The sequence below is a fragment of the Carassius auratus genome, chromosome 25 (assembly GCF_003368295.1).
Source record: "Carassius auratus strain Wakin chromosome 25, ASM336829v1, whole genome shotgun sequence".
Classification (NCBI taxonomy): domain Eukaryota; kingdom Metazoa; phylum Chordata; class Actinopteri; order Cypriniformes; family Cyprinidae; genus Carassius; species Carassius auratus.
The window spans coordinates 11470485-11497734 of NC_039267.1; the positions used below are offsets into that span (position 1 = coordinate 11470485).

At 35.2% G+C, this 27250-nt stretch overlaps 1 protein-coding gene across 1 annotated transcript; it reads left to right on the forward strand.

Annotated features, from left to right (window-relative positions):
• The first annotated feature begins 2616 nt into the window (after positions 1-2616).
• On the forward strand, positions 2617-26639 carry LOC113043308 (interferon-induced GTP-binding protein Mx2-like). The gene is made up of 14 exons (XM_026202581.1): positions 2617-2667; positions 12136-12332; positions 17938-18057; positions 18166-18276; positions 18962-19116; positions 19198-19336; positions 19444-19642; positions 23360-23438; positions 23539-23661; positions 25183-25315; positions 25409-25552; positions 25692-25768; positions 25868-26077; positions 26160-26639. The coding sequence occupies exons 1-14, from the start codon at positions 2645-2647 to the stop codon at positions 26391-26393; spliced, it is 1944 nt and encodes a 647-aa protein (XP_026058366.1). The 5' UTR covers positions 2617-2644; the 3' UTR covers positions 26394-26639.
• Positions 26640-27250: the final 611 nt, after the last annotated feature.

The following is a 27250-nucleotide window of genomic DNA, read 5'->3' on the forward strand; positions in this document are numbered from 1 at the left end:
TACCATCAGGGAGGAGACTGCGGAGTCTCCAGGCCAGGACCAGCAGACTGAAGGACAGCCACCAAGCTGTCAGGAAGCTGAACTCCCTCCCAAACCTGCCCCCCTCTCCTCTTCTTCGTCCCCAGGCACCACTGAACTATGAACCCCCCCCACTACTAATTATATGATGGCATGCACTAGTCACTTGTGCAGCATTGGTCTGCTCACTCACCTCTCACTACCTCATTCGGTATGGAACTGACGTCATTCCACTACCTCATCAGTCAGTTAAATAACTGCTCTTGGTCACTTGTCACTTTAATCAGACTTAATAAGATATTCTTAATAAGTGATTTTTTTGCACTAAAAAATATTTTAACTGCACTTATTAACTGCAATTGTTCACTTCATTTATTTGCACTATATCTGTCATTTACCTTGCGCTGCTTTGTTTAACTTTATTTTTAACTTTATTTTTAATTTTATTATGTCTTTTTTTTATCATTCCCTTATTGTATAGTTGTATCTACATTTTATATTTGACCTATATAGGTGAAGCTTTAACTGTAACTTTACAAAACATCTGAAAGGACCTCCCAAATTAAAATCCAAAATATTTCCACCTTCTTACATTCCCACAGACAATGGAATAAAGTACCAGGGAATTGTTTTTTTACACTTCATACAGTTAGGCGTCATTTGCTCTCTATGTTAACACAGGCTTGATGTACTATATAAAACAGAATTTCACTAAATTTATTGCAAACAGAAATGGTAGCAGCATCGATATGGTTCCCAATGTTTTTACTCAAAGATTTCTGGAGATCAATAAGCTTGTTCTGCCTATGTTCATATAGCGTTGAGTAAAATTTATATAATGTTTGACTGTCTGAACTACAAAGAAGAAAATTTATTTGTCGCTAGTCGCTTTTTTGGAAAAAAAGTCGCTATGGGGGTCTGAAAAGTCGCTAAGTTGGCAACACTGGAAGGATCCTACTAATTTGGACAGCCTTCGTCGCGGTGCTGTGACGTAACATCCTTCAAATGAGTCCTCCGAAGGATGTAGACCCTGAATTTGGACACAGCCAACGTTCGTCGCGGACTTGGTCTTTTCAAGTGTGGGAAGTCGAGACACTAGTGATGGGAAGTTCGGATCATTATACCGACTCAGACTTTTGAGTCGTGTTCCGCAAAATGAACAAATCCTTTTTTTTTCCGAGTCATTTCGTTCATTTTAGCAAAATGTAAATAAAATGTTACGTGTTACTTCCCCAACACATCTAGTACTTACGCAAACATTGATTACACTACAAAAATACAAAACTAAAATGCTTTAAAGGTACAGAAAATATTAATTAATTCTTTACCTGGGTCTTCAGTTTGTGTTTAACTCACCTCTTGTCTGACAAGTCTTCGGGTTCAAATCATTCCTTAATCACGTGACAGATCCATTCGCTATTTCCAGACATCCCAAGTCTCCCGGAAGTTCCGGGAGTCTCCCGCATATTGAAAGCGGCTCCCTGAGACCCGCAAATTAGCTAAAATCTCCCGGAATCTAGACCGAGCGAGCAAAAGCACGCATGCGAAACAGATACTGTGTTTCAAACCGTGTAGCGCGCGCACGGCAGAGAGGGAGAGGGAGCGAGAGACCTTGAGTGTGCGAAGCGCATGTCAGACAGAGAGCATCCTGATTGGCCTGTTTCTGCAAATCAACCAATCAATTATCAGTGTGGGCGGGCTTTTATCTCTTCTCCCGAACAAAATTAATCAGCTATCGTCTATCTTGTCCAAATTCAGGGTCTGCATCCTCCTTAGGATCCTTCCTACCCGGTTGAAGGAGGATGGGTCCTCCGACGACCGCAAAAACCGGAAGTCGGTGTTTGTGAATTTGGACAGCCTACCCTTCTTTCAGTTCCCTCCCTTAACCGTTGCTCATATCCTGTCGCCTAGCAACCGTGACAGCGCCAAGCAAGACGCCGGTGAAGAGCTCATCGTTCTCTCCCCAGAGCTTTATAAACACTTCTGTCTGCTCTTTCGTCCTTAGAAGCGTTAAAACAGCTTCAATCACTAACAAATAAGCTGTGTGTAAGGGGATATTCACACAGGCAGTAAGGAAGAAGCTAGTTTACAAAAGTAATCGTTTTTTTTTTTTTTTTTTTTTTTTTACATATACACGTACACATGTAAAAAAAAAAATGCTTAACGCTAAAACAAAATGCCTAACTAGAAAACCACTGAAAACATATATTTTTGAAAAGCCTGTTTTTAAAAAACATCGAAAATAATACTCCTCCCCCACTCCGCTACTGCTCGCTTCATCCTGCCGAAAAGAATTATGGGATAGGTAGGACGCGAAAGGATCCACCACACCCATCCTTCGAATTCGGGGAAAAGGAGGACGCATTTGTGGGCCGCATTTGAAGGATCCTACGAATTTGGACAGCCTTCGTCGCGGCGCTGTGACGTAACATCCTTCAAATGCGTCCTCCGAAGGATGTAGACCCTGAATTTGGACACAGCGACTGGAGCACCATGGCAGAGGGAGAGTGCCACAAAAAAAAAAAATATCTAAAAATAAAAAAAAAAGTACACGAGAGTGTACCCCTGTCTTATAGATGTAAAACATAATGACAGTCTTGCTCAAGCATTGCCCATGGCGGGTTAAATGATTGCAAAAGGCATGTTGAGGTGAGTTGACAAGTTTCATTTCATCTGCATATTATTCTGGCTAGTTGCCAAGGCTACATGAAAACAACAAACTCTTTAGGCCTGTTTAAAGTTGCAATGGAAAATAAATAAAAGCAGCTTACATAAATTGTATAAGCAGATTATATAAATAGTAAAAGTAATCTACATATTTAAACATAATTAACGAATAATTACATAGGCCTATAGCTTATAGAAATAATATTTTATGCTATATCTTTTAGGGACCACAACATGTTAGGGAGACTAGCGCAGGGAAGGTTTCTCCAATATATCTCAGTTCTCCCATTCAGATGGACAAAGTCGCACTGAGAAGGTGTCTACAGCTTTGGGGGGGGGGGGGGGGGGGGGGGGGTCTTCGAGATACCTCCCTGAAATGACTTTTTGCAGGTTGGGATGTCTGTATTTCTGAAATTTTTCTGCCACTGTGTTTTTTTGTTAGTGTTTCTTGAGGATCTGTGAAAATAATTAAAAAATATTTATTAATTTGTCTTTTTGACTGTCTATCAGTAAATAAACACTAGGCTATATAATAATATAATAATCCAAGTATTTATAGCCTAGTTTAATTTTTAATCCAATTTTGAGTTTGCTGCTATAATAATTGCTTTTCCTAGGCAGACTTGACAAATTGGTCTAATATATGAATCTAATCTGAAGGGTTAACTAAAAAGACATAAATCATACAACAAGGTAATTTTTGAAGATTAGAAACCACTGTAAAAAAAAAAAAAAAAAAATCAAAGTGATGTCGCCGTCATAGAGACGACTCGTTCTTCCCTAGTCACATTAAAGATTCGTTCGTTCAAGAAACAACACATCACAAGACACTAAACAAAGAGCTGGTAGGTAACCTTTATGTATGGTTTATGTTTGTATGGTTTTCTCAGATCAGTGTTTTACACCGTCAGGCTCTGCTCGCGTTGGTCGTGGTTGATTTTAATCGAATGTTCAGTCAACGTTTAATAAAACACATGCCAAATGACAATATGCACAGAATGTTCCATAATAATAATTGTCTTGTGACACGTTACTTGTTAATGCACGAGAGTAAGTCAGTTAGATAAATTGTCAGGCCTAACTTAGTCATTTACACATGATATGGATGCATTCTGTGCATTTCATTAAGAATTTGAATTTTTTTTTTTTAAGATTGAGAATAACAGACACACATAAGTGTTTATTTTGAAGGCAGGGAAGAGAGCAGTGCCAAGCCATGATAAGAAGTAAAGATAACTTCTGAAAAAGTTTCTTTCAATAAAAAAAAATATTCTCAAATTTATCTTAATGCATTTATACAGGGATGACAAAAAACTAAATTAATTAAAAAAATGTGCTTTATTACTGCATTTTTTTTACTGCTCGTAACTTTAAAGTAAAAAAATAATAATAAAATAAATATATGTAATATACTGTGGAATTTACTTCTTTTTTTTGGTCACTGGCTGCCACCCCATTTGGAGGCACACTGTAAAAAAGAATTTGTTGAGTCAACTAAAAATATTTTGTTACCCCGCTGCCTAAAAAAAAACTTGTTGAAACAACTTCAAATTATAGTGGAGTTAGTCCAGGTAACAAATTTCTTTAAGTTGACTTGACTAATATTTTCTAGTCCAGTCAACTAAATCCTGTTGTGTCAACAGGGATTTTTTTTTTTTACTTCGATCAATAATCATAAACAAATTTTACCCCACTGCCTTAAATGTTTAAATAAAGATGACAAAACACTTTTTTAATGTAATTTATTTAATGATAGAGACAACACTTTCATTCACATTTAAATTGAACAAGCAATTTGCCATCAACTGATAATTGTTAAACAAAACAAAAAAAAGCAAAATATAAAAACACACGTCTAAAGATCTGAACTGACACTTGAAAGTGTGATGTATAATAAATAGCATTGGCATGGGATTGAGAAACAAATAGTTGCATTTCAATTCATCAGATCAAAACCACAGGGATTGTTTTTAATTTCATAACTCAATATGAAAACCAGAAGGTTGAACTCTGCATATTAACCCTGCACAAGTTCACATGCACCCCCCCCCCACCATAATGCAAGTCATGGTCAAAATGAGAAACCAAGATATATGTATATAACATCACAATTAGTTACAAAAAATTAGTGTACCGTACTTCTGTATAATAAGATATAAATGGAATGAATGCACATGGAAGCACAAAAATCTAAACAGTCAGATTAATTTCCAGACAACATACCAGACAGAGGTTTACATCAGAGGATCTTTTCCAAAGAAAATGAGAGGGGAAACAACATTTGTTTACATGAGAACATGCATATTCCAAGTTATGACATGATAAACTTGCACTCCCCCCACCATAATGCAAGTCATGGTCAAATTGAGAAACCAAGATATATGTATATAACATCACAATTAGTTACAAAAAATTGTGTACCGTACTTCTGTATAAATGAATATAAATGGAATGAATGCACATGGAAGCACAAAATCTTAAACAGTCAGATTCTAAATTTCACAGCAAACATGACCAGACAGAGGTGTTAACATCAGAAGGATCTTTTCCAAACTCGTCCCCCATCATAATGCTACATACTGAAAATGTGTACATACTGTTTAAGAAAATGAGAGGGGAAACAACATTTGTTTACATGAGAACATGCATATTCCAAGTTATGACATGATAAACTTTAATGTACATTCTAAATGTAGTGAAAGGCACAAAAGAACCTTTCCTTATTAAAAAAAAAAAAACAAAAAAAAACACTACTTTTTAAGAAAGAGTGCTGTGGAGCCGATGGACACATCATGAACACTGAAAAGTGAAAGTGACATGACATACATTTGTGCTCTTCATTTAACCCATCCAAAGTGCACACACAGCAGTGAACACACCGTGAACACACACCCAGAGCAGTGGGCATCCATTTATGCTGCAGCACCCGGGGAGAAGTTGTGCCTTGCTCAAGGACACCTTATTTGTGGTGTTGAGGGTGGAGAGGGCGCTGGACATTCACTCCCCCACACCTACAGTTCCTGCCGCTGTAGCGAGCACATGGTGGGAGCAGCTGATCTTCACAAGTTTTTGCAGAGCCTCAATGGTGTATTTAATGCGCTGAAGGTAGTGGATGTTCACTGCATACAGACCCATTAGGAGTCCAAATGCCTTGGGGACATGGGAGATGTCAGTGATGACAGGATGTCCAAATGAGACCAATGTTGGTTATTCCTTGGGAAGCACATCACATTGCTGTTCATCAGTTACAATCAGAATGCCCTCTTCAATTTCTTTCTCAACATCCTTAATGTCACTGGATGGCTGGGAAAAAAAAAAAATATTACATTACTTAATAGATTTATAAACAAATGAACACACATATGTACATACACTATTAAAGTTGTGTGTTAAAAGCACAGCTACCAATTAATGCAAAGTGTAATTCACCTTCAAGTGGAAGATATATTATTTTGAAACATTTAACCAAAAATGAAAGTCAACTGTAAATGCTGCTCCTCAACGGTTTCGTTTAGAAACATTCAAAATAACTTCCTGTATTAAACTGTTAAAAGCCTGTACAAATTTCTTTGTTCTGCTGAACACAAAGAGTTTAAAATCCCATGGGAAGATAAGTGTAAAATACACCCCCAGAAACAACTATACTAAAAATGGGGGGAAATTATTTTCTTCACTGGTATTCTACATGATTTCTGAATGACATAAAATGTGACAAACCAATACAACATTCAGGTTTTTTTCTTAATCCAATTCTAAGTGTCTAATCTGTCACACCATTTATACAATGATCAGAAAATATATTGGTGTAAATAGGTATTCCTTTTAAATAATAGTCTGTTGCACTGCATGTTCAGAGTAAAGCATGACTCTTAAAGGCTTGGTTAACCCATGTATGTTTTACTCACCCTCATGGCATCGTTAGTGTGTATTTCTTTCTTCTTTCAGACAAATCCAGTCGGATTATATAAAAAAATATTTATGGCAATAGGTGGGTGTTTTTTCCAACAGTCCAAAAGTAGTCAAATAATGTGCATCAATTCATAATAAAAAGTACCTCACATGGCTCTGAGAGGTGAATAAAGGCCTCCTGTAGCGAATCCATGTGTTTTTGTAAAAAAAAAAAAAATACATATTTAAAATGTTATTCAAAACATATTTAAACACTTTTCTCTCACTTTCGTGAGAGCCATTCCGGGTGGATGAAAATAGGACATAGGGGTCATGCATGCACCGATGATTAGTGACGAACACGGAAGAGCGGAGGAGAGACAACAATACGCCAATCACGAAGTAGAATCACAAAATTAGGCTTGCACGTATGATAGTCAGTGGAAGAGAAAAAAAGTGTTTACAACTTTTTAAATATGGATATTTTTCTTACAAAAAGCGCATCGATTTGCTACAGGAAGCCTTTATTCACCCCCCAGAGCCATGTGAGACACGTTTTATTGATGGATGGGTGCATTTTATTTGACTATTTTTGGACTGCTGAGAAAAAAACACACCTGTCTGCTGCCATTAAATAACTTGGAAGAGCCAGGACAATGTTTAATTCAACTCAGATCAGATTTGTCTGAAAGAAGAAAATCATATACACATAGGATGCCTTTGAATGAGTAAAACATGGCCTAATTAAAATTTTTTGGTGAAATAATCCTTTAAGCAAAGTTGCTAATGGCCAATATGCTAGCACTGAACATTTTTCAGGATTCAAAACAGTACTCAGCAAAATAATAAAGAATGGCTATGTCCATAAACAGGGTTTCTGGTGGTTTTATGAAGATAAATTCAATACTTTAAATACCAATTATAGAAAATTCACGGAATAAAACTGAAGGGAAAATAATGTCAAATTATGTTTTCTAAATTTTGAAGCTGTTTTCCAATGCAAATATCTACATTTTCGTAAAGGGTTCACCCAAAAAAGAAAAAGAAAGGAAGTTGTCATTTACTAAATCTCAAGTTGTTTTGAACCTGAATTAGTTTATTTCTGTTAGTCCCAGTCCCAGTTTTCTTCTTCTTCTATTACCTGGACCACATCACTGCAGACTGATGGTGCTCAGATTGGTCATCCACAAGCATAATCCCAGCAGTCATGTCCTTGATGAATTCCTGCGCAGAGCCTGTGTGCTTTAATAAAAACAAATGGATGCATTAAACAGGGCCTTACAAACGTAAAGCATATAGACTCCCGATTAATGTGCATTTATAAATAAATAAATTTACTTACAACTTCGTCCAAGCTCTACTGTGTAAATGCCATTTCCATTATGTCTGCATATCATTTTGATGGATAACTGCAAAAGGACTCGCTGTGGTCCATTCACAGGATTATTGAATTCTGCTCTGAATCTTCAGTCATCCCAAAATATCATAAACATGAAAAATACAAAAACATGTTAAAACACTGTAAAATAATAAACATACATATAAATAAATCTTTACAGAGAAAGACAAATGTATTGACAAGTTTGTATTAAATGCCAAAGACAAACTATACCATCCAGACGATGCTTTTAAATGACACAACACAGAATTATAACACAATAAAAGGAAATTTAACACATTTGTGTCGATCGTTATTGTATCTCTATTTATACAAGATATATGCTTTTATTCTAAAATATATAGATTTGAACGTATGCAATTTACTTATGACCGTATATTCACCATAGACTGTATAAAAACAGATATTCACGCAGCATTACACTGGGTTCTAGGTTCTAGCGAGGCACTTGAATGACTAACGTTACTTCAGAAAACTGAAAGAAGAGTTTGTAACGCTTCCTTCAGAACTTCATCTGAACCGTAGACTGTAAAAAAAATCATCAGAACTAAGCTTATGTCAGCGATATCAAATGTAACGTTAAGTTACGCGCTCCAGAAGAACTCTGAGCGAGGTGCTCATCTGTGCTGCTCATTCGTTTCCTTTATAACATGCAGAAAAGACACAGTTCGAGTAGGAATCTCTTTTTCCCCTAATTTTTCATCGATGTATATTCTGACGGATGTCTTACGCTGTCAGGTTTAGAGCAGCTCATTTTTTTTAAATTCCCGCCGTTAGAGGTGGGCAGATCGATACTAATATCGATAATATCGATACCAACGTTGGTATCGGTATTGATCGATACCAACGGGAAAATATCGATACTTAAGTTTCAGTTTCTCTCGTTTTGCCACCTGGCCGTGTTTGTCAAAATGCTGCTGCTGTCACAGAGCAGAGCAAGCTCTAAGAGTGCTGCTCGTGCTCGACACTGCTCTCCGCCCCCTCTCCTGTGTTGTACCGTCACGTGACTCACCACTAGCGCTACCACCAGCAGTCAGGCGCGCGCACCGCTCAGCCGCGCATTTCTAACAGCAGTCAGTCAGAGGCGGAGAGAAAGAAGAGCGTTGTATGGCTGTATTTTCAGGCCGATCTACCCTTTTTGTGTTAGCTGTGAAAGGGATACTAGTTTCTATATTTAAACTTCACCTAGATGTGCACCAGAATTAATTATTTTTTATTATTTTATCAATAACTGATTCTCCAAGAGCAGTGGATATTACAAGGCGCCTATCAGAAATGATTGTGAAGGACCTGCAGCCTCTTTCCATAGTGGAAGATGTCGGCTTCAGGAATTTTGTATAAGGAGAATTTGTTTTACAATTGTGAAGTAAAACGTTGTGACTTTAAGAAAACAATCCTGAAAAGAAGTGCACAAGAGGAGAAACATTTTTTTATTAACATGCTACTTGAAAAGAGAATTTGTTTTTACATTTTTTATATTTGTGAAGTAATCATTTTGTAACTTTGTTTATTTAAATAAATCAGAAGTAACCAAAAGTTGTTTCTGAACAAAAGCTTTCGTAGTACTGATTAATAACCCAAAATGCAAATCACAAAAACAAATTAAAAGTCATGAAAATTCATTTAGATTTAGGTTGAAGACGCATCCACCTTAATTATTAAAAAGTATCGATATTGGTATCGGTATCGGCGATACTGGCCCTGTATTTACTTGGTATCGGATCGATACCAAATCTAGTGGTATCGCACACCTCTACCCGCCGTTCTTAATCCATACAGTGATCTGTTGAGCTCTCGCGCTCTGTTTGAACGGTCTCTAACGCAGCCCTGGGCTCTAATAATACATTCAAATTGTATTTTTATCGTTCTCCACATTAAGTTCAGCTCCACTGTCCCGCATGGGAGAATATATGTTTTAATATTTATAAGGAAAATACTGTGGAACTGCCTGTATTTTGAGGCTTCAGAGTGCCGCGAAACGAACATTTACATACAGTAATTTACATACAGAATATACCACTCTATAACCATACTTACTCTTCTGAGACAACAAATGTAATTTTACACATTAAGCCAATAAATACGAATAGTTTACTTACCAAAGTTGTATTTTAGTCAAATGTCCAAACTTTGAGGAGAAACTGACTAGAATGGCTGACGACCTTCTTCTCTCTTCAACAGCATTCAGGAGAATGACGAGATCTCGCGATAAGTGATGTTGTGAACGTGATATTGCTATTGAATTGAGTCAACAAATTTTTTTAAGTTATAAGGACAAATAACCTAGTTCAGTCAACTTTCAAACTAGTTGAGACACTGAAAACTTAAAATTTTTAGTTGAATGAACAAATTCAGTAACTGCAAGTTGTGTCAACATAAAAAAATTCATTGAAACAACTAAACTGCTAAATAATTTTTTACAGTGCAGTGCCCCAGCATGCCCCCACCACTGAAAATGCCAGAGGTGGAAAGTAACGAATTACATTTACTCGCGTTACTGTAATTGAGTAGCTTTTTTGTGTACTTCTACTTTTTAAAGTAATTTTTAAAATCTGTAATTTTACTTTTACTTAAGTATATTTGGCCATATTTATGCTCTATGCAGTGTAAACTGTGCTTACCTAGAGAGACCAAACTAGCAGCATATAAAATCTCGACATCAACCCTTCGCAAGCATGTAGAGGTAAGCTAAATAATTGCAACGTTGCATTGGTGGTTAAAATGAAGCTTTGACATTTTAGCAAGAGGTTTTGCACAAATTAGCCAAAAAGACTGGTGCGGAGTGTGCGATTTATCTGGGATTTATCGTCTGCTATAATATCGTTGTTTTAACAACGCGCGCATTTACAGTGCGTTCTTTATATATATATATATATATATATATACATATATATATATATATACATATATATATATATATATATATATATATATATATATATATATATATATATATATATATATATATATATATATATATATACATAAATATATATATATACATATATATATATATATATTATATATATATAAACATATTTTACAACAGGTCAGTAAACAAGTTAATTAAGAGACTTGCGTTTTAGATACCATATTGCCTGTTTTTGCTCTATTTTTTACAACAAAAAATAATTCCAAACATAGCCACCAAAGCACAGTTTTGCATCTCAGAGCAACATGACTGTTTAGTTCCTGAATTAATCAACCGTTTAAATGATTCGGTTCAATCGCAATGACTCACTTATTAACAGTGACTTGCTGACACATACTGGCCATTTTAAGTTCACAATTAAAGTATCTTTTTATTTTTATTTTTTTATATATTTTTTTTTTTTTCTTATCATTTCAAATGAGTATTCAACATTTTATGTCTTGTATATCAAAAAATTATTCATGCATTTGTAACTGCAGGTTAAATGCATTCTTGTCCTGCACTAAACAGTGTGTAAATACATCTAAATGCCACTTCCGATGAAGCTTCTGCATTTCGTCTGCATTGAAAAGATGAGTTTGTTGATACTGATTTGCCTGGTAACAGCCCAAATGTCTTATTCTAAATAACTGATTTCTTTAAGTAAAAACAACTAGTTTGAGATTAATAGGCCTGTGCCAGTGGTGTCAAACTCAGTTCCTGGAGGGCCATATAGCCCTGCAGAGTTTAGTTCTAACCCTGCTCCAGCACACATATCATGTAGTTTTCAAATAAGCCTAAATGATTAAATTAGCTGGATCAGGTTTGTTTAATTAGGGTTATATCTAAACTGTGCAGGACTATGGCCCTCCAGGAACTGAGTCTGACACCCTTGGTCCTATTTTTGCCTCCCCATCACTGTTAAAATGTAACTAAGTAATTTTTACTCTGAGTAAATTTTAAACAAGCTACTTTTTACTTTTACTTGAGTAGATTTTTAGACTGGTACTTTTACTTGTACTTAAGTAAAATTTCATTCATGTAATGGTACTTTTACTTGAGTAGAATATTTTTGTACTCTTTCCACCTCTGGAAAATGCTCTAGACACGCCCCTTGAGCAAGACATCACATCAGTAAAATATAAAATACATTAAACAAATAAAAGTGACTATGTATGAAAGGCCAAACATTGAAAGAATGACAGTACAATCTGTTTTTTTTTCTTTACATGTGTACATCTATCTTTTACAGTCAGAAAATGATGGGAGCAGTTCACAGTCATTTAGAAAAGCACATTCGTCCATGCATTGATCTGATTGACACTCTGAGGTCAGATGGCATCCATAAAGACTTGGCATTACCGACTATTGTAGTAATTGGAGACCAGAGTTCTGGAAAAAGTTCTGTGTTGGAAGGACTGTCTGGAATTGGACTTCCAAGAGGCAATGGTGAGTACTAATTTAATCTTTGCTATTGAATATTCATACACACTGGGTGACCACTTTAGGCACATATCTCAAATAGTGCTCTTTGTTTGTCTGAGATCTGGTGACAAGGCCCTGACTGAAAACACATAGGTCCCTAGGAGTATGTTTTCTACAACAGGAATAATTAGTTTTATTTACCCCTCTGCAAGTATTCTCGTAAACCTAGTCGGTCATGTCTTAAGTGCACGTATACAGTGGGGAAAGAAATATCCTCCTGTGCATTATAATATTGGATCCGTGCAGTCTGTCTTAAAGGGGCAGCAGCCTTTAAATACCTGCTGTTCAATTAGTGGCACCTGCTGTCAGAGAGAGCCAGAAGAATGCAGATCAAATTTATTTTGCTTTAGCATGAAGCTGCAGTTTCACAATACTTGAATTACACTTATGAGTGTAAAATGCACAGTAAAATGCTGCAAATAATTTTTTTTATTATGCTTGAAACTCGAATTACACCTTTTACAAATGCCGCGTTTCCACCGAAATTACCCAGAACATTTTTACCAGGAACTTTTTTTCCCAGGAACATTTTTCCCCCCATACCTGTTGCTTTTTGCGTTTCCACCGCGGTGTAAAGTACCGGGAAGATTAGGCAAATGACTGGTGACGTAGGTCCGCGCGCGTTTCTCAATACAAAGTACCGCTGATTAAAAAAAAAAAAAAAGTATGCTGATTTTGGACGTACATCATCAAGTAGGTCAGACTTTGTGCATTCGACTGGGGAGTGTGATGACCGCAACGACGCAAGTCCGGTAAATCTATAAACAGCAGCGTAACTATATATATATATATATATATATATATATATATATATATATATATATATATATATATATATATATATATATATATATATATATATATATATCATACTTGATAACTTCAGCTCGGCTACTGCAATTTTCCCTACTGTATATTTACAATAAAACGAAATAGGATATCAAATACCACTGCCTCCTTTGGTTTTCACTTAAGCATAATAACAGCTGCAGAAATGTACTAAGTTCAGGGATATGTGTATCCATTACAATGAAATGAAATATTATATAAATTTGCCTTTTTTATTTTCATTTTACCATATAGATAAATTGAATACAGGCCAATGAAAACCTGTTAGATATACCCCGCAGCTGAATTATATTTTATGTTTAACCACTAAAGAGACATCAGAGCCAGCGGCACATATCAGAAGGTCTATCCCAGGAGAGGCTGCTCTCGGCGGATACATGAGGACTGAGCTCCCGCTGATCGAGTGGAGCTCACCGTCTCCGAGATCGGCGAACCACATTTTTAAATAGGCGCTGTCTTTACAAATAAACCACAGATCTGAGTTTTAAACAACTACATTCTCGCCTGAAATACTTTTAAAATTACATTTCATGACACAATAACAGTAATATTTGAAAATGATCCGAATAAATGGTGTTTGAACTCAACCAATGCTGCGTGAACTCAGATGGCTTTGGCTACAGCAATTTTTATCTCAGTATATTTACAATAACACGAAATAGGATATAAAATACCACTGCCTCCTTTCGTTTTCATTTAAACATAATAACAGCTGCAAAAATGTACTTAGTTCAGGGATATGTGTAACGTTATATACAGCCATTACAATGAAACGAAATATTATATAGACTTGCCTTTTTTATTTTCATTTTAACATATAGATAAATTGAATACAGACCAAAGAAAACCTGTTAGATATACCCCGAAGCAGTAATATTTGGAAAATGTTGATCCGAATAAATGGTGGTTGAACTCAACCAATGCTGCGTGAACTCAACAGAGTGTTTAGCGCCAAAATCCCGCCCCCGAAAGTACCGGAACTTTGAAAAAGTACCACCTCGCCAGCAGGGACTTTCTGAGGGGCATTTTTTTACCCGGAACTTTATTTAGTTCCTGCGGTGGAAACACACCAAGTACCAGGCCAAAGTACCTAGTTCCTGGGTAAAGTTCCTGCGGTGGAAACGCGGCTAAAGATAATCTTGTGCATGCAAATTTAATTTACGCTTAGTTTTATGTACACTTCCACAACTCCTACCCTTTTTGGCATTAAATACCCTTCATACCTTCCCATCCCTGACCGTGTGTGAGAAGGTCAATGCTTATAAAGTGTGTCTGATGACGTGCTTTGTGTGTGATTGTTCTCAGGTGCATGGTGTGATTGTTATCAGGTGAACTTCTGATTTGTGCAATGGATCATGGGAAATGTAGTCCAGGGTGTAGTGTGAAAGTCTGTGTGGTGAATTAACGGCAGTTCAAAGACCAGATTATGACAATCTAAATCCTCTGCCTAGCATCTGACTGGTTTGTGATCGTAAGATCCATGTGAAGCTAGCATGAGAGTTAAAAGAGACATTAGGTCCCCAGTGAACAGATAATTGAAAGTATAGTATATACTTATCAAATATCTATTGTGATCAGTTTTTCAATAGCAACATTGTCTAAATTTAGTGATCACTTAAAACTGGAATCAGATTGAACACAGAGCTAGACTAAAATTTAAACTAAATCCTGATAAATTCAGAAGCCCAAGTAAAAGGCCGAATATGCATTAAACCTTCAACCAGGCCTTTGGATTCTGCTTTTTGGGCTGGCGGTGGATCCTTACATTAACATGAACAATATATTTTTTTACACTTATTAATGTTTGTTGATGTTAGTTAATGCAATTAATAATGTTAACAAATGAGATATTATTGTAAAGTACTGTAACCAAAACCTTTAAAATGTTTTTTTTTTAAGTTTATAAATCCTTAATGATCTATCAGCATTTTTTACATTTTTGCCTGCATTGCAGCTGAGTTTTCATCTGTGAGCTGAACTGTTTTACTGCTACATCCATTAGATGTAAATTCAGATAAATGTCATTCCAAATGTCGTTCCAAACCCGTAAGACCTCCGTTCATCTTCGGAACACAGTTTAAGATATTTTAGTTTTAGTCCGAGAGCTTTCTGTCCCTCCATTGAAAATGTATGTACGGTATACTGTCCATGTCCAGAAAGGTAATAAAAACATCTTCAAAGCAGTCCATGTGACATCAAAAGGCCAGTTAGAATTTTTTGAAGCATCGAAAATACATTTTGGTCCAAAAATAGTAAAAACTATGACTTTATTCAGCATTGTCTTCTTTTCCGGGTCTGTTGTGAGTGCGTTCACAGCACTGCAGTTTAGTCACTTGATCACTTGATGTAACTGGATCTTCTTGAACCAGTTCACCAAATCAAACTGAATCTTTTGAAACCGTTCCCGTCTCCAGTAAGCATTAATCCACAAATGACTTAAGCTGTTAACTTCTTTTTAACGTGGCTGATACTCCCTCTGAGTTCAAACAAACCAGTATCCGGGAATAATTAATTTACTCAAACAGTACACTGACTGAACTGCTGTGAAGAAAGAACTGAAGATGAACACCGAGCCGTGCCAGATAACGAACAAAAGATTGACTCGTCTTATAATTTATCATACTAAATAGCATTATACAACAGTAGTTGTCCACGAAAAACAACGGTGATCTGCCGTGGTACAAGTCCTTGTGGAGATGGAAAGAATGCCTCCCTCTCCTGTTCCATTGTTGTCTCCATTTGTAGTTTGGCTAATGCACTTTACAAAAGGAAACCGTAATTGTATTATTTTTACTAAAACTTTAATAAATCACCACAGAAACACCGTTCAAGATACAGTGAAACAAATAACTGATGTTTGAACAAAAACAGACAATGTTTGTGGATGTTATTGGATGCTTCCTGTTTCTCATTTCTCACCATAATAAGTTTGGTGACAATCAGTTAGAAAACCTCAGAGGAGTATATCAAATTCCAGAGCATGTCCTTTTTACAAAGCCCTGAATAGCCATGTTCAGCTGAGCCTATGACATGCAGGGCAAAAGCTGTTCAGCCTGATTAGATTTTTGAACTGAGTTTTGTATGAATGCGTTTAAATATGTGTGAGATGCACAGTACCACCGTTCTCTATATGCTCCATCCCATTGGCTCAAAAAAAAAAAAAAAACGCACCATTCTCCCATCCGCGCTTGCTACCGCTCTTACCTCATGTTTGCGGCGGAACGTTCATAATTGATGGATGGACATCTATGCCTGGGTAAAGGACATCAGCAATCCGGCGCAGAGAAAAGAAAACTAAAGAAAGTAAAAAAAAAAAAAAAAAACGGGCATAAAGTTTGCTTGACGTTGGACATTCAATGACTTGCAGTCATAAAAACAACTGTATTTGTTCATCTAGGTGCAGCTATAATGAACAATTGAATGTTTGATATTTATTCAAATAAACTGTAAATCATATGTAAATTTATGCTACTTTTTCACATGGGCTCAAATGCAAATTTGAAGATCAATAGCATTTGAGGAGAAAGACTTGCAGTCATAAAACGATTGTAATGTGTTCATTTAGGTGTCAGCTACAATGCACATCTATACATTTTAATATATATTAAAATACATTTTAAGTAATTTAGGTAAAAACAAGGCTCGTTTAATACTTTCAGGCACATTCCTGTGAAAGTTTTTTTTTTTTTTTCAGGTTCCCTTACGAAAATTACCCATGGTTTTAACAATAACACCACAAATCATCATTCTTGTAGCCATGGTAACTTCAGATTAACCATGGTTTTGTTACTTCAAATAATAATTTACAAAAAAGTATTAATATAATATTTTTTTGTTGTTGTTGCTATAAAAACAGACTTAAGCCATCAGTAGCCTTTAAAATGACTTAAAATGCATTATATAAAAAAAACAATGATGCAATTTTGATTGGTTAATAATAACACTGTTAAAATACATAATGTAGGCAAATACAATATAAACAATTTATGTACATGTTATTACAAATTCCTGCAAAGGGAGCCAAATGCCATGTAATTGCTGCTGTTACACTTACAGGGCAATCAAATCCTTGCTTAGGCTACTGTCCAAACATTTAATTCAAATATTCACTTAATATTTCATTTTTGGCAACCTTTTTGCTATAGATGACACAGCCTTTATAATTTCTTCAACAAAAAACGTGCATATCACAACCCTATCAAAAATAAACCACGTTTTATCATAGTTAAACTGGTTAATTTGCTTTTGCATGATTTCTGAATGCTTGAGACTATAAAATAAATTAGAGTCATAAGTTATAGCTATAGGTAAATGTTGAGAGACATTTACCTATAGTATTGTAAATTTCCTTTTTTAATTTCCTTTTTTTAATTTTTTTTTATTAAAGTTAGGTATAGTAGGTGTTATTTTTCCCATCATATTTGAGGAATGGGGGCACAGCAATACAATCCTGCTTAGGGCACCCATTTAGCCAGCAGCGGCCCTGGATATACATCAAGTATTGACTGTTGAAAAGAAAAGAACAAGAGGGCTCTGTGCCTTAGTGGTGCTGGCCCTAATAATAATAATAACCAAAACAACACAGTAACATAATATTTTGCAGGTCAAGGGGTGTTGTGACTCTCTCACTCTCTCCTTCAAATGATAGATGGATACATACATCAATCACTTGTCACATAACTTTTCATTTTCTGTTGATTGTCAACTGTGTTTGCTGTAGGAATTGTAACCAGATGTCCATTAGAGTTGAGGCTGAAGAAGGTACCAGGAGTCAACTGGAAGGCTGTTTTAACGTACGATAAGAAAACTGATGAATCTGTGAATTCTTCACATTTTGCAGGTTAATAGTACTGTTTTAAGTGTTTTGTTTTCTCAGCTGAAAGAGTATATTTCAGTTGCATTTAAATTATCGCTTTTACAACTGGATTTAAACCATGTTTTGTTGCAGGTCCTATTAAAGCCAGCAAACTGGTGTTTGGAAAGGTAGCACAGGCAACTCAAAATCAGAAGAAAATTGAATTTTCAGATCCTTCATTTGTTGGAGAACATGTTGCAGCAGGTTAGTAAAACTGCTGGGATTCTCTTTTCTTTTCACTGTTACTAGTGTATAGAATACAAAAAAAAGAAAAGGTAATCTAAATCTCATCATCAGTAACTATGTACATATATATTTTGTCCTATAAAATGGATTTTTCTTATAGTCTTGGGTGCTGTTTTGTCAATTCAGCATTCCAATTCACCTTATCACTGTGCAGAACCCATAGCACATCAGTTTTGTTGTATAGCCACATTCTTGTATACAAGGTACTGTATCAACCTGTCAAAATCTGTATCAAACTTCTGTATTAATTTTACCCTCTTGAGCCTGTTATTAGCATGCTGCTAAGCTAACAATATATAAGCAGTACACAATGATTGGGTAAAACAGTCAAAACTATTGATGCTTTAAGCACTGAATGAAATGTATATTTAATTCAAAGTCTCAAAATTTTAGCCTACTGTTCCTTTACAAAAAATTTACTTGAATTTTTTTTTTAAAGGGTAAACCATTACATATAAAATGTAAAAACTGAAATATTCATTTATTAATTCTAAAGTAATGGTTTTACTCAAAATATTTAAGTACTATATAGTCTCTTTACAATGGCTTGACTAAGATAAATGTCTTCATTCTCACTGCTTTAAAGGACAATTTATTTTCCAATGAACATTAGAGTTAATTCTGCAGTTTTTGTGCTTTATAGCCCAGAATGAGCTGGCAGGAAAAGGGGTAGGAATATGTGATGAGCTCATCACATTAGAGATCATGTCACCAGATGTATGTGACCTCACATTGATCGATCTGCCTGGAATTGCCAGAGTCCCAGTAGAAGGACAACCAGAGGATATTGGAAAACTGGTGAGTCATATAATCTGATTTTGCTGATTCATGATCAAACTAGTATAAGTACAGTTTTTAAACTATGTCTTTGTCTCATAGATCAAACGTCTGATCATGAAATATATTAAGAAACCTGAGACTATAAACCTGGTTGTGGTCCCTTGTAATACTGACATTGCAACAACAGAAGCCTTAAAAATGGCACAAGAAGTTGATCCTGAGGGCAAAAGAACAGTCGGTAATAAAGCAGTTGATCTGCACAACATCAAAAATCTCACCAAAATATCGTGCAGTGTGTTTGCCAGAAAATTTACATTTTATAAAATAACCATTTCATTCTCACAGCCATTTTGACCAAACCAGACCTCATTGACAAGGGAACAGAGGAACGCATTCTGGCCATTGTCCAGAACAAAGTGATTCCTCTCCGCAAAGGTTACATCATGGTGAAGTGTAGAGGACAACAGCAGATCAATGATGAAATTCCTCTGGAGGAGGCAGCACAAATGGAGAGAGATTTCTTCCAAAACCATGACTATTTCAGGTTACAGACTGAAAATAATTTTGCATATTAATCTATTTTTTATAATTTGCTTATCCTAATATATATATATATATATATATATATATATATATATATATATATATATATATATATATATATATATATATATATATATATATATATATATATATATATATATGAAGAAAAACCTATTAAAAGAATTAAAAGAAAACCTTTAGTTATAAGGCATAAAGGCTGATTCATACTTCGGCGTCGTACCTATGCCATAGCTTACTCAGACGCTATTTTTTTTACTATTTTTTTCAACAGGCACATACTTTAGGACGAAAGTTCTCTAAGCCATACAATAGGCCTAGGTGGTTTTTCTGATTTTCGTTGTATACAGTAGCTATGCATTTCTTTGCTGCTTTTTCCCATTTAAGTCTTGACAATAATACATCCTTCCCATACAAGTCAATGAAATTGGTGTACATATAAGACACAAAACCTTTTTTCTCTCTTATAATGCTATCTATTGGAAGTAAAGAGAGAGACCTTAAATTATCATGTATTGTATTTATATAATTTCTCACCTCAAAGTATTTGAAAAAGTATTTAACTGGAAGAGAAAACATTATTCTCAATTGTTCAGATGTCACTAGTGTGTCCTCCTCATATAAGTCTCCAAACACTTGTATTCCCTTTTTAAACCAATATTATGTTATCCCATCTCTTAATGCCTCAGGAAGAGATGGGTTGTAGTGAAAAGGAGTGTTATATTATAACGACAGTAGCCAATTATATCTTTCCTGATTTCAAACCCCAATTTGCAAGCATGTCTAATGAATGGGTTGTTAACTACTTTTGTAACACAAGTCAATGAGATTAACTAGAGGTATTTCCCCTGCATGATATCTTTTGATTTGTTTCCATGCAGGTGGCAAAGTACTATTTATCTACCAAACCATACCGCTCTCATTTGTGCTGCCCAATAATAAAACAGAAAATCTGGAAGTGTAATCCACCTTTTTTAAATGTCATTTGTAATGTTTTAAATTTAACCCTCAGAGTTTTATTCTTCCAAATAAATTGGGCTGTTGAGATTTATTAAAAAACTTTTGTGGGATATTGAAATATAAAAAATTAGGAAAAACATTCATTTTCATAAATTAAGTAATGGGGAATAATTTAAATAATGTTTCTTCTAGCTTTGAAGGAATATTTAATCCTTAAATGCACAATTTTTTCCGAATTCCATAAAGGAATGTTTTAAGAGCATTTTCTCCGCAGTCAAATTCAGTGAAATCAAAACATTCATAATTTTGTATCCAGATAGGTCTATAAAGTTTTCCAACAACTGAAATAAAGTAGGTAGAGATGATTAAGAATTATTTAGATATAACAAAACATCCGCGTACAATGATATTTTGCGTACACAACCTCCTACCTCTAGTCCAGATATTGATTAATTTGCCCATATTGCTATGGCCAGGGGTTCCAATTCTAATGCAAGAAGTAGTGGAGACCGAGGACATCCCTGTCTGGTTCCCCTTGATTGATGAAAGTACGAAGAGAAATCGTAATTAGTACGGACAGCTGCTGATGGACTTCTTTACAACATTCAAATCATCATATCAATAAATCATTTTGTGAAGAAATGAAGAATTTTAAATGAAGAAATTCATTTTATGCAAAATAGCTATTAAATAAGGCCATTCTACTATGTCAAAAGCTTTTTCTGCATCTAAAGAAAGAGCGATCACCGGAGAATCCATTTGTTTTGCTGTGTAGATTAGTGTAGTGTTCATTAATCTTCATATATTATCGAAAGAGGATCTATTTTTTATAAATCCAGTTTGATCCATATGAATTAAACTAGGTTAAACCCTCTCTAAACGTAATGCAATCATTTTAGAAAGAATTTACAGTCAGAATTAAGTAGTGAGGTCGGCTGATATGAGGTACATAGGTTAGGGTCTTTGCCAGGTTTCAGCAGGACCGTAATTAAAGCCTGATTTAAAGTCTCTGGTAATTATTTTTTTTATAAATTGCCTCATCATACATTGAAAGCAATAGGTAAGCTAATTTAGAGAAAAACTTTCTGTAAAAGTCCATCGAAAAAACATCCAAACCAGGTCTTTTACCCCAAGCTAGTGCAGCAACAGCAGACTCTCTTCTTTTGAAATGTATTTTTCCACTTCTCCTCTGTCATTATCACATAAGACTCTGATATTTAATTCAAGTTTTGGATTTCAGCTTCCTCTACTCCTTGAGACTTATACAGCAATTATATTTTAATAATATTTTTATATTTTAAATATAGTCCACCTTTGAAATAACCAAAGTTATTAATAATCATCAAAGAAAAGAAAAAAAAACACACTCAACCTTCTTCGGCGCAGTTAATCTTGCTTGCTATATGGGTGATTGCTTTAGTAAAGTTTACTATAGATCCCTTGACATCCTTGATATGCCTTTTTCTTAACATATTAAATAAGTGCAATTAAGTGCGGATGCTGTTGTCGAAGATAAGTCTCTCCCGATGCTTTGGAGTTTGAGGATCTTTGTCCCACAGGTAGCTAAATCCTCAGCATCGCAGGAAGAAGCATCGCATAACACGTATTGAAACACATTATTGCGTAGCTGTCTTTTGAGTGCGCTGAATTCTTGTCGCTTTCTAAACGAGGTTGATGACATGTCACCAAATAGCATGATAGTAGAATTGCCATAGATGAGCTTGCCCCGTTCTCTGGCCGCTTTGAGGGTCTTTAATGTGTCTCCATATTGAAGTAGACTAATCAGAATGACCCATGGTTTGCAGTTTTCCGTTGGTCGTCGTTGCAAAGTGCGATGAGCTCTTTCAATTTCGTAGATCGCATCCTCCTGTCCCAGAATTTTAGGTAGCCATTCTTTTAAAAAATCCACTGTGTTTCTGCCTTCATCTCTCTCTGGGGAAACCAACAAGATGTAAATTCTGATGACGAGATTGATTCTCAAGTTCATCAATTTTATATTTCAGCTGTTTAATTTCGTCGTCAATATCCAATTTGACATCCCCGACATCTTTGTGAAGGCCCGTTATGCTGCTTCCGTCTCCAGCTGCTTGGTGTCTACGTCCACTGTTCTCATTTATTGAATGATAAATTGTTTCTCCAAAAATTCTGAGAACTTACTCAGGCATCTGTCAATTTAACTCCTGAACTCGGAAAAAAGCTTCTTCCATTTCTGCATGGAACCGTGGCGGCGAGTCAGATAGTGGTAGTCTCATTTCCTGAGTTTCTTCTTTTTTTATTGTCTGTTTTCTTTGGATTCGGCATATTTGTCAGAATATTTGAAGTTATTATTTTAGATAAAGTACTTTCGTCGCAATTTCTTTAGGGAAGGTTATTTAGAGTTATTCGGGAGCTCTAAATGCTGCGTCTCACTCTAGCGCCATACCCAGAAGTCCAATCAGCCTGAATCTTACCAATATTTTCAGGTCAGCTCATATGGTATTTTAAAATGTCCTAATATTGTGTTTAAATGCATCTGTTTTTTTTTTTCAGAATATACATTTAATATTGGAGTCATTTGCCAATGATTAGGAAATGATTTGTTCCAAACAAATTCATAGCAAACCCCTCCCTTCCCTTTTTCTTTTTTTATATAAATGTTTTTGTGTGTGTGTTCACTTTGCCCATTGTTTTTTAATTAATCTATAGTACATGAAATAAAATAAGCCAACTTGTGAAAAAAGTGCCTTCTCTTTATCAACAGATGCCTCTTGAAAGAGGATAAAGCAACTATTAAAAATCTTGCAATACAACTAACTCAGGATCTTGTTGATCATATCAAAGTAAGTTTCTAAATGCCTCAAAATCATGAATTTTTTGTGAACTGCACTTTGGATGGATTAAAACACTATAATCAAATTGTGTCTTTCCTATATTTGACAGAAATCATTGCCACAGCTCCGTGAGCAGATAAATAAGCAGTTGTGGAGTGTGAAGAGAGCACTTAAGGACTGTGAGATTGGACCACCAGAAGACCCTGAGGGAGCCAAGGATTTCCTTATTAAAGTAGGACCTCTTTCACAATGAGCGGTGATAGCAGAGCTTTATTAAAAGAACGTAGTCATACAGGCAGGTAAATCAGCAATCCTGTGGAATTATTTTTGTGTCTTATTATTCCATCAAAGATTCTGTGTTTAAAAGTAAAACAAATTATTTTGTAATTAAAAATTTTGATTGCTCTTCTTAAGGCTCAAAAATAAAGAAATTGCTAAAATTAATTGCATTGCATATAAATCTTTGTGGTCATAATTTATGAATCCTTACCCTCCAAATTAGTTAGTTATTTGATGTGCGTTACTTATCTTATTTTCACTTGAGCTATAATAATCGGCAGTCTCTGAAAATATTGTCCTGACGCTTCATTATTGGGGGCTCTGGCAGCTAGCTATACCGTTGGTTAATCAAATCTACAGTGGGCTTAGATGGGAGAGCATGAGAGGACATAATTAAGTTGACTTGTCACAGAGTTTAAGATATGTTCATTATCTTACCTAGTACACGACCTGTTTCTCATCATGAAACAGAGTGTTCATGGTCAACCTGTGACGTCAATCGAGAATGACCAATAGGAAAAGGCCTTTCATCCTGGTGGGTAGAGACCTCCCACTGAGAGACAGCTTAACTCGCAAGCAAAACTTTTCAACTAGCAAAAAAAGGTTTTAGACCAGCAAAAAAAAAGATGGCAGAAACATTTTTGATTTGTGATTTTTAAAAAGTATTGAAGTGAACAAAGAAAAAGATTTTCAAAGATCTATATGCTCTGCAAATAATTGTATCTATTTCTTTTATTTTTGAGCCTTAAGACTTTTTTTTTTGCAATCTTTTTTTATTACAAAATAATTTGTTTTACTTTCAAACACCGAATGTATTATTTGAATAATAAAGACACAAAAATCATTCCAAACAATCCAAGGTGAGACAGAGTAATCAAAAAAACAATAGGCAAGGGTCAGGAGAGGCAGCAAATGATCAAAATGGAACAAGGTCACAGACCAAAGTTGAAACCACAGGAAACAAGGAAAACATGTAAACTACAGCAAAACAAGACTTCGCAATCAAGGAGTGAGTAATCCAGACTTTATAGTATGAGATTAATGAGGTGATGAGCTACAGGAGAATATGATCAGTGAAGAGTCCGGGCAAAGGATCATGGGGAATGTATTCTGTGAGCCTATGACACCAGTCTAGGATGGAGTGCCCTCTGGTGACCATCAAGGGCATTTCCAGCAGTTGATCTTAACAACTTCAGGACATCAAATCTTCTTGCTTCTGAAAATTTTCATTAGGGTTCAATCTGCTGGAACCCTTCAAGAAAACCAAAAAATGTATTGAACAAAATATGAATTTTGTAATACAGACAGATCTGTTTGATTATTAAATTAATAGATACACTTAGAATTCAAAGGGGGGAAAAAGTCAAATGTAATCCCAAAATTGCCCTTCAGATAAAACATCTTTTACCCTCTCAAGTCCTGTATGATAATAATTTAACAGGCGCATGATGGAACAAATATATTTTTTCCTCAGACATTAAATGGATTTAATGAGAAAATCGAGTCTCTGTCATCAGAAGAGATGATAACTGAGAACAATATGTTTGCCCAGCTTCGTGCTGAATTCAAGAAGTGGAATGATTATCTTAACAGTACAAAGACACCCTGTGAGTATATTTTCACATTTAAGAAGCAGAGAGTTCAAATGAAAATGTAAAGGGTCAGGTAAATTCACAAGAAATCCATATTGTTTCCAAAAGTTAACAATTCAAATGAGTTAAGCAAGAATTACAGAGGGATGGAACTGCCTGGTTTCATGAACTACAGATTCTTTAAGAAGATAATGCAGGACCATGTGGCCAAACTTAAGGATCCAGCCATTGATTTACTCAATGCCATAAAAGGTACCATCACACATATTTTTGTTTTAAAGACTTTCTGGTCATTGTGGAGAGCCTCCATTAAAAAAACAAAATATTAGATTAAGAACTGAATGACTAGTTTTAGCACATCTTTGTTGTTCATTGTGTATTTCTTCTGAAGACATCATCATTAAGCAATTCACGGACGTGGTGAGTGAGTGCTTCCAGAACTATCATGTCCTTCAAAACATCACTAAGGTGAATAAGGCCTTTCAATTGCTCCTCAAATAATGAAAATATTATAGTCCAAGTTGATCAAGTTGTCTTTCCTTTGTTCTTCTTTACTTGATTCTGTAGGACAAAATCAACAACATTCAGTTAACCCAGCTAGAAAAGGCAGAGCAGAGGATCGCAGAGCAGTTTGAAATGGAAAACAGGATCTACACTCAAGATCCCATTTTCCTGAAGACCTTGAGTGAGATTACAAATGAGACTTTTTCAGAAAAGGAGTTACCTGTCTTTGACAAACCATGCAAGTATAAACAAATGCTGGAGGCATATTATGAGGTAAACTTACAGTAGTTTTCATTAACAAATTGCACTGTGCTTGTGGTGTGATGACATAACTTATCTAATTGTTTTCTTTCAGATTGTGGTGCAGCGGGTGGCTGACCAACTGCCCTTGATGATCAACTTTTACATGCTGCAGGAGACGGCTCAGCTCCTGACTATTGACACAATGAAATTACTGGAAAAGCCAGATGTGCATGAGCTCCTGTCTGAGGACTCTGATGTCAGCAGAAGACGCAAAGACCTAAGAGCTCGTCTGAATCGTTTGACTACTGCTACAAAAACAATTAGCAATTTTCTAAATAATCACTAGAAGATATATCTGTAAAAACAACACAAAATACTAAATATAAAAAATTACGAATGTATCTGACAACCATCCATTTTCCAGACTTGTTTAAGCGTTGCAGGATTCAACAATTTAACCCATATAACTTGTGGTAACACTTTAGAATACTGTTTTATCATTACTGAATAATGACAAAAGAACACATGGGTTATACAATATTAGCAATATTAACTAATAAGATACTCTGATTAATGAATTAGTAAGTTATAGTGCTTAGTTGCGTTCACTATTTGCTAATCAGTAGCAAAATTTTTTTCTTACCTCCCTTAAGAACTAACAATAACTACTATTTACAGGTCCATAATTAATATAAATAATGTATAATTAAATCGGGGCATAGAGGAGAAACAATGATTTACATTATATGGAAGATAACGTGTTTTTTGAACCTTAAACCATATGAACATTGATTTACACCAGATACACAAAATAATGTTCTTTTTAGTAACATCATATGACCCCTTTAAGGCATGTATATATTATGACAATCAAAAATTATTAGCAAGCTAAACAAAGTTTGGTAGCACTTTAGAATATTGTTCCATTGTTAATGAATAACTAAAAATTACTAATGTACTATTAACATTCTATTAACCACGATTAACTTTCAAAACCTCTGATTAATGATGTAGCAATAGCACTCATTTAAACAGGTAGTTCACTATTAGCGAATTAACAAATAAAATGTTTTCATTTATCCTGGATAACTAATAAATACAGGTTCATAATTAATGTGATTGATTAAATAGTGTATAATTAATTCTAAAGTAAGATCATGATAATACACTAGTAATGACTCACTAAACCCTTCTAAAGGACTT

Coding starts and splice junctions, on each gene's coding strand:
- LOC113043308 (XM_026202581.1), top strand. CDS start 2,645: ATGATTGCAAAAGGCATGTTGAG. Junction 25,316..25,408: donor TAACAGTACAAAGACACCCT/GTGAGTATATTT, acceptor TGTTTCCAAAAG/TTAACAATTCAAATGAGTTA. Junction 26,078..26,159: donor TGCTGGAGGCATATTATGAG/GTAAACTTACAG, acceptor GTTTTCTTTCAG/ATTGTGGTGCAGCGGGTGGC.